We start from the raw sequence: 9,284 nt of genomic DNA, 5'->3' as shown, positions 1-9,284 counted from the left end.
GCAGGAGGAGAGTGGAAGGTTCTGGAAGACAAGGGTGGTTGCTTGTGTTTCTTTTGAATCCCCACTAAATGTAATTTTTCTTGTGGAGACATTGGTGTATGGACACAGTACTCAGCAGAGTGCTGATGTCTGGGGGAAATGGTTAAAAACTGAAAACTTACCTTGGCAGTGTGAGGACAAAGCCAGAAAACCATAAATTGTTTGGGGGTTTTCTTCAGCTTCACATCTACCAGAGCTTCTTACCTTTAGAGTTTTCTTATCTACCAAAGAACAAGGTTGCAGTGGTTATCATTGCCGTGAAAGCTCCCCAAATCTAATTTGCTTTTATTCTTCCCCCAGTCTTTCTCCTGCAATTAAAAATGATGAGCTGTTTCTGGATTCCGAATCAGGAATTTTTCATTTCTGTAGAATTCTGCCACTGATGTATTTTGCAGTTTTCTCTGGGTGTATGCCATTAAAGGAAATTTGGATTGCAATTTGGCTGCTTCTTAGGAGAGCAGACAGAGTATCATACCATTTTGTTTTTTCTGGTTGCAGCTTTTCATTTATGAAAGTAAAGCTTTGCGTTTGTGCAGTTCTGACATAATTCTTGCTCTTCTGCAGAACATGAAGTGAGCAGTACTGTAGAGCAAGTTTTGGAATATATTTGGAATATATTTGGTCTAGCAGTGAAAAATGACCAGTGCTATGATGACATCCGGGTTTCTCATGTGACCTGGGATAGTTCCTTTTGTGCTGTCAATCCCAGATTTGTTGCCATAATCACACAAGTGAGTGGGGGAGGAGCGTTCCTTGTGCTCCCTCTGCACTAGATAAGAAATTTGATCTTCCATTCTGTTAGACACCTTCTGGTAATCTCTCTATTTTTTTTCAAAATTGATTGAATTTAGAGGTTGACCACTCACCAAGTATTGTTGGATTGATGGGGCCATTAAATTCTGATGTAGGTAAGGCTGAGTTCCACATGACTTGCTAAACTCATTCGTTTTTCTCTAGCAGGAAATCATTAGACAATGATGACATCTGTTCTGGGTGTGCCCTCTATGGATGAAAAAGGTTACCATAATGATGTTGTGAGCACAGGTAGGCAGAGGAATTGTACAATTTAATCCAGAATCATCCATTTTTCGTAAGAGGAGAATACAGTTTTTTGAGTTCCGTTTGTGCTCCAAAGTAAAGTTGTAAAAACAATTATATTTTTAATTGGGTGGAAATTTGTGAGATAATGTTCTCTTTCTTATGAAGTCATGAAGGTTGAGACTTCTTGTTCTTTTCCAATAGCAAATGAGATGAGAGCACAAGAAAGTATTTCAAAACAAATACAGATTTCAAGTCTGGACACAGGATTCAGCATAGGATTTACTAAACAGTATTAACAAGTGGCAGAAATAAAGGGTCTTTACTGAAAGTGGTTCTGCGGGTTCTTCAACCTCAGTGGGCTTCCAAGCCCTCCTCCTTCCTTCCTTTATCCTCCCAGAGAGCCTGCTCCAAGGTGGGAGATTAGATACGAATTCTGAGCATTTGCTGACCAATCATGAATACTGCAGATCAAAATCTGCGCTTATTTTATTAGCAAATTCTGGAATTGCGAGTAATGAAGACAAAAAAAAGCTACGAAGAGGGCTTAGAAACAGTTGTTTTTCTAGTTAGCTGATGTGATTTGGATTTGTGTCCCTGTCTAAATCGCATGTCGAATTGTGATCCCCAGTGTTGGAGGAGAGACCTGGTGGGAGGAGATTGGATGGTGGGGTGGATTTCCCCCTTGCTGTTCTTGTGATAGTGAGTTCTCTCGAGATCTGGTTGTTTAAAAGTGTGTAGCACCTCCCCTTTCTCTCTCTTTCTCCTGCTCCTGCCATGTGGGACAACCCTGCTTCCCTTTCACCTTCCACCATGTTGTAAGTTTCCTGAGGCCTCCCCAGCCATGCTTCCTGTACAGCCTGTAGAATCATGAGCCAATTAAACCTCTTTTCTTTATCAGTTACCCAGTCTTGGGTAGCTCCTTATAGCAATGTCAGAATAGACTGATACATTAGCTTTTAGGAGAAATATGAGTTTGGCGAGTCCTGAGCTCCCATAATAAGGACTCAGTGCTGGTGAGGATGCAGATGTTAAGTTGCACGACAGCTGTTTCCACTCTGCTTAAAAACACTCAGCTCCCTCCTGAGCCTGAGCCCCATATATTAAGAGTACATCTCATCATCATGGACCATGTGATTCTGAGAGTGGTTACAGTGAAGTGAATTTCTGTTCAAGGATTATTTCCCATTGAATTTTTTTCTTTTAATTCTCCTTTTATTTTGGAAAATCTTGACCATACAAAAGTGGAAATAGTATAATGAGCCCCCACGGACTATTAATCCGCTTCAACACTATCAAGTCCAGTGTTTCCTTTCTCTGCCACTTTCAACCCAATTACTCTGAAGTAAATCCCACACATATCACTTCATTCATAATTAAGTTATGTACCCCTAGAAGGCAAACTCTTTCCTTTTATTTATCAATTTGAAAATAATGAATCTGTTTCCAAGTATCCTACAAAGATGATTACTGAGTTTTTTTAAGAATTATTTTGAACCCATTAGACACATCTGATGCAGTTAGTGTCCTTGTGGATGTGCAAACTGTCCATCTTTTGCCAACAGGAGCCTTTTCATGTTGCTTGAGTTCTTCTGACATGGCCCTAGTAATCCTTGCGAGCTTCCTTAATCTTTGATATGACCATGTTGATGTGACCATGTTCCCACATTATTTGAACATTTCCTGACCCAGTTCTGGAATCAACCACCTCTCCAAAGAGCCTGAAGTTCCTTTTAGAGAGAAATGGTATGTAGACACAATCAACATGATCTTCCTCCCATGCCCAGCACCTCAGTTCTCAGTAACACCAACATAACATAATTACTCATTTGCTTTATCCCCCAATACATGCACAACCATCTCCAAATAACAGCAACAGTCTAGTAATAACATGTTTATTGAAAATCCTAAAATTGTTACGTTCTTTTCATTCTCAGGGTATATTCCACTAGAGATGTACTGCCCTATGTTTTGAAGTCACCTAGAAGTGTTCTTAGTGTGGTCATATGACTACATCAAGAGTTTTTCACTTTTGATGGTTAGGGACTGCTTCTTAAAACTTATTTTACAACTGATTTTACTATCTTAAAATACACAGTTCCGAAGTCACATTTACACAAACAAGGCATATTTGAAGTCCAGTTTTCATCCTTGATCCTCCTACTCTAGGCTCCTCCTTCTCCTAAAGGAATGCATTTTCATTCCTTACCCTTTTCAACGTATTGGTATGAACACACGTGTGGCCCCTTCCAGGCAGTCCTCAGTGATGTCACGTGTTCCCATGACCCCTGTATTGTACTCTTATCAGTCATCACTTGGAATTTATCTTCTCTAAGTATTATTTGGGGTCCTCCACGGGACTGTGAGCATCTGACCACTGGAGGGTCGATTCCCATTATATCCCTATTATCAAGCACAAGTTCAGGCATAGAGTAAGACTCAAACACGTTTTGGAATATATGACCGGTGTGAACTAGAAACCAGTAAGCTGACGTTTTCATTTTGAGTCTATAAATCTAATTTTGTAGTGGTTTTGTGTATGGTTCAAGGCTAAAATTGTAAAACTTAACATTATGTGACCAAAGCAAGTTATACCCAGAACCTTAATTTCCTCACCTTCAAAATGGGGCAGAGTTTCTGACTTACTGGTCTACTCTCAGGATTTTAATGAGCTCATGCATAAACAGTCCTTTATATAAGGTGAGTGCTGGATACATGTTGGCTACTGTAATAAAATAAGCCTCTAAGATTCTTGGTCAGCACAGGCACTACCCAAGAGTATGCACTGTAGAGAAACTGACAAAATTGTGTATCTAAAACTGGCCAGATGAAGGAGACACTTTTAAAGGGCCCTTCTGCATGCCCGACACTGTGCTAGGCACTCACACTATCCCGACCTGAGAAACAGATCTGGGACCCAGAGGAACTTACCAAGCCTCCAGCGTCTTGTGTAGCCCTACTCGTGGGACCACCTGGATACCCCACCCCCTTGTCTTTATAGGGAGCAGAACACACGTGATATATGTCAGCAAACAAAGTCCAGGAAGTATATTTTCGCCTGAGGCAATATCTGAAAATTGCAGGCTCCAGCCTCCAAAGTGAGTCTTCCTCTCAGTACCTCTCTTCTAGACACATTGAGACCTTTCTTCCCAGCATGAAGTTGAACCACTTAACGAATGAAGTCCTGGAACTGCTTAACCATGCTCCCTATAATCTCTGAATAATCTTCCTTTTCCACAACCTCAGGCATAATCTCATCTTCTGCTTCTATTACTATTTCAAATTCTGGAAAAAGGAAGTTGTGGTTTGGAGTTGTAAGGTTCAGCTGATCTGGTTGTGCACAAGCCTGCTTATGTCCCAATCTCCGGTCTAGGGTCTGATGCTCCTTGCCGCCGTAATACGCTTTGTGGCATCTAGAGCAAGTTTTGGAGCCTAAACAGGCACAAAACCTGCAGAGATGAGCACCAGACTTAAGCTGGAGATACACAAATTCTCCTGTTTCTGGGGGAGGATTCTCAGAAGGTGGCCCATATGAATAAAAATCATTTTTCCTGGGTAGCTGATTCCTAGAAACTCGTAGGCTGGCATAGCACGGCGGCTTGCCGCAGCAGAAGCTGAAGATGCCGCGGTGGAAGGAGTGGCGTGGCCTGGCGGGGGCTCGTACACCTGCGGCAGGAAAGAGAGTGGAGGGCCGCACAGCGCGCAACCCACGCCCAACCACGCCTGCCGCCCTACGCCTGCCGCGCCCAACCACGCCTGCCGCCCTACGCCTGTCGCGCCCAACCACGCCTGCGGCGCCCAACCACGCCTGCCGCCCGCCCACCCTGCTGCGGAACTGCTAGCTGCGCAGCAGTCAAGCCGGCGCCAACTCGGCAAAGGCCAGCTCCACAGGTCGCGCCCCGGCGGTAGCCATGTGGGGCGCGGGCTGGCGAGGGGAGCAGCCGGTAGCTAGGTCTCCCATTGAATTTTGATGGGTTTTTCTTTGGAAAACTTTCAACTCTGTTGTATTTTTCTCTCCAAGATACTCCAAGTATGTTTTCACCTGTGAGGCAATATCTGAAAATTGTAGGCTGCAGCCTCCAGAGTAAGTCTTCCTCTCAGTACCTCTCTTTTAGTCATTGAGCCCTTTCTTTAAACTCTGATTTTTACTTTCTTGACTGAGTTGTTATAACATGACACAATAAAACCATCTTGTTACAGAAATTGGGGAAAGGATGTTTTGGGGGAACAGGTTTGATACGTTTCCCATGCACCTTCTTATTGGCAATGCTGATGATCAAAATGCAAGGAGAATCTTTTAATTAAGTTGAATTTTATTTTCCACTTGCATTCTTTAATACTTCTGCTGAAGGAATTGGTAAGAGACCAATTAGTACAGTAGACTATTATAAGTGAACTTGATGATTTTGGAGTAGGCTTTGAACTTAATGCCAATAGCATTCCATTATTTTTTAGTTAATTCATTCAATGAGAGCAAAGGACATTTAGAAACTTGGTATTTTCATATTGAGTTTTATGGTGAACAGCTAAGACAGCCACAGCTTGTCAATCAAGATCAGACACTAGAACGCCATTATCTGTTTTGGAGTTAAGAGTTTTTATTCCCCTGTTAATAGACTGAAGGATAAATTTAAGGCACTTTTTTCTTAAAAGAAATGGAGCGATTTAGTTAAAACAATCAAAATAAACTTTTGAATGGCTAATCTTCATCTGAGATCAGACAGTTCCCTTCAACTCCCAAATTCACAAAGGCTCTGTGAGTGTGTCTTTGCATTTGCAAAAAACCATGGGAAACTTTGAGTTTCACTTTTACCATCTAAAGGAGACCTGTGTGCAGTTCTTATCTAACTAGATCTTATTATTTGGTTTATATTTCTATTAAGTGACTGCCACTTCATGTACATGTATACATATGTACATATATATATTTAATTGTCTTTCAGAATTAGTATAGACTATATTGCTTTACAAATTATTATGTGTACCTGAAGTGTTGCTTTTTGGAGGAGTCTCAAGGATTTTTCTCAGCCTATCATACTGTTTCTGTGGCTTTGTCTCATTAAATATTTATTTGTTTTGGAGGAAGTGACATTGGTGTAAACTAAGCCCTGTGACAACCATTAGAAATAAGGTTACTGCTTGGAGTTATTTTTCTTACTGTGGCAAAATTTGGTGGAATTGTAACACTTGTGGCTTAGACTAAAATCCGGCTTATCTTCTGTACCCAAGACCTGTTATTAATTACTTGGGTGATGTCAGGCAAATTACCTGAGATCTTTATGCCTGTCCAACACTTGTGAATGCGCACTTTATAGGCTGAGTATGAACTTTTTACCCTTATTTTAGTTAAAATATCATGAATTTTATCTTCTTTTTCTGCAAACAGCCCTCCATTCTGAATCTTTGCTGCATGAGGAGACACTGCCCCCTACAGGAACTAGATAGTATAGTATCTGCCCCTGGCATGTCCGGAATTGGTTCCTTCTGGTGGGCTCTTGGTCTTGCTGACTTCAAGAATAAAGCTGTCGACCCTGGCGGTGAGTGTTACAGTTCTTAAAGACAATGTGTCCAGAGTTTGTTCCTTCAGATGTTCAGATGTGTCTGGAGTTTCTTCCTTTGGGTGGGTTCCTGGTCTTGCTGACTTCAGGAGTGAAGCCGCAGACCTTGGCAGTGAGTGTTATAGCTCTTAAAGTTAGTGTGGACCCCAAAAGTGAGCAGCAGCAAGATTTATTGTGAAGAGTGAAAGAACAAACCTTCCACACTGTGGAAGGGAACCGGAGCAGATTGCCATTGCTGGCTCCTGGGTGGCCAGCTTTTATTCCCATATTTGGCTGCACACACGTCCTGCTGATTGGTCCATTTTACAGGGTGCCAATTGGTCCATTTTACAGAGTACCAATTGGTCCATTTTACAGAGTGCTGATTGGTTCATTTTACAGAGTGCTGATTGGTGCGTTTACAAACGTTTAGCTAGACACAGAGCGCTGATTGGTGCATTTTTACAGAGCGCTGATTGGTGCATTTACAAACCTTTAGCTAGACACAGAGCGCTGATTGGTGTGTTTTTACAGAGTGCTGATTGGTGAGTTTACAAACCTTTAGCTAGACACAGTGCTAATTGGTGCATTTTTACAGAGTGCTGATTGGTGCGTTTACAAACCTTTAGCTAGACACAGAGTGCTGATTGGTGCATTTACAATCCTCTAGTTAGAAAAGTTCTCCACGTCCCCACTGGACCCAGGAAGTCCAGCTGGCTTCACCTCTCACTGGGATTGGGAGGTGCTGACTGCCTGGGGTCAGGGATGGGAAGCTTGGGCAGAGCCTGAGGGGTCCTGGAGGTTGAGACTAACTATTTTCTAAAAGAAATGGCAAATACAACCATTATTTGTTGTTTTTCTCCTTTATTATGTAAGCATTGAATGTTCATAGTAGAAAGTGTGGAAATTGCAGATGCACGAAATGAACTAAATGGAACCATTCCATAAAAATAATCCCCAAACCCAGGGGCCCTGACCATTTGTATGTGAGTTGGCCTCCTTCATGTCTTATGTCTACATGAGCTCCCTCCTCATTATCCCATAGGAAAGAGAGAATGAGTCCTTAAAAAGTTGTTCACAGGGTAAGGGTTTCTCTCAACTTCATTTTGAGTTGCAAAGGGGAGTTTAGAGAAGACGCTTGGGCCTTAAAGGACCTCCATTAACATGAATATTGGGACCTAAAGAGGTGTCCCAGGAAACCAGGAAAACAAGTGCTAAAGAAATTGGACTCAGACTTCGCAATTATTCCTTGGAAGATGACCTTACACTTACAAGCATGGATGGGGATGTATACAGTGTTTTTACAGTTACTTAAAAGAAGAATCTCACATTGACATTGTGGAGGTTTCACACTTAAAGGATTAATTTAAAAATGTCCTAATGCCACATGAATCCCTCGCCGTGGTCAAGAGTTTCCTGATTCAAGGCTTCTGTTTCTCCCTCCGCTTAGACGAAAGAAAAGATGTGAAGCCCTGGAAAACTGGCTTTGAAGATGCCAAACTCGCTTTAGAGAAGAGAAAGGCATTGCTGTCAGAGATACTTGTGAATAATTTGAGTTAAAAAATTGTTTTCTAGCCAGATACCGCATGTTCTCACTTATAAGTGGGAGCTAAACATGGAGCATCCGTGGACATAAACATGGGAACAATGGATACTGCAGACTACTTGAGTGGGGAGGGAGGGAGGGAAGGAGGGGGATGAGGGTTGAAAAAGTACCAGTTAGGTACTAGGCTCACTACCTGGGTGCAATGTACGCATGTCACAATCTGCGCATATGCCCTCTGTATCTAAAATAAAAGTTGAAATTAAAAATAAATAAATATAAGACTGGCTGTCTCTGTAAAAAAACTAAATTGTTTTCCAGCTGGGTGCGGTGGCTCACGCCTGTAATCCTAGTGCTTTGGGAGGCCGAGTCAGGTGGATCATCTGAGGTCAGGGGTTCGAGACCAGCCTGGCCAACATGATGAAACCCCATCTCTACTAAAAATACAAAAATTAGCCGGTGTGGTGGCATGTGCCTGTAATCCCAGCTACTTGGGAAGCTGAGGCAGGAGAATTGCTTGACCCCAGGAGGTGGAGGTGGCAGTGAGCTGAGATCGCTACATTGCACTCCAGCCTGGGCAAGAGAGTGAAACTCTGCCTCAAAAAAAAAAAAGTTTCTAATGTGAAAGGAACCAGCAATACTCATAAAATATATCAGATAGATAGTTGCATCTAAACTGATATAAGTACATATTTGTTTTCCCTAAAAGCTTATATGATCAGGACAACCCCAGCATTTCTGTTCACTCACTGGGACCTTTTTTTTTTTTTTTTTGCTTTGGGAAAATTGACTTGGGCATTAGTGGTATGTATATTCCAATGTAATTCCCATTGGCTTGGGCATTAGTGGTATGTATATTCATATTTTTAAAGACCTGCTATTTTTAAACAATGCATTTTAGATATGTTAGTACACCTTTATGATGATCCATTTCCACTTAATGAATAGTAAATATATTTTTTCTTCCTTATGATTTTGATGTTTTCTTTTTTCTAGCTTACTTTATTGTAAGAATACAGTATATAATACATATAACATACAAAATATCTGTTAATCGATTATTTATATTATCAATAGGCTTCCAGTCAATAGTAGACTATTAGCTGTTACGTTTCCAAAAACGTAGT

General features: G+C 41.5%; 1 protein-coding gene across 1 annotated transcript; it reads right to left on the bottom strand.

The window, feature by feature from the left end:
- Positions 1-4,246: 4,246 nt before the first annotated feature.
- On the bottom strand, positions 4,247-4,990 carry LOC104660328 (programmed cell death protein 2-like). Its single transcript, XM_010360642.2, is given in 2 exon segments — positions 4,247-4,743; positions 4,897-4,990. Coding segments are annotated over 2 exon segments (591 nt in total).
- Positions 4,991-9,284: the final 4,294 nt, after the last annotated feature.

Source organism: Rhinopithecus roxellana, chromosome 10 (genome assembly GCF_007565055.1).
Source record: "Rhinopithecus roxellana isolate Shanxi Qingling chromosome 10, ASM756505v1, whole genome shotgun sequence".
NCBI lineage: Eukaryota > Metazoa > Chordata > Mammalia > Primates > Cercopithecidae > Rhinopithecus > Rhinopithecus roxellana.
This window is presented reverse-complemented; position numbering and strand designations above follow the sequence as displayed.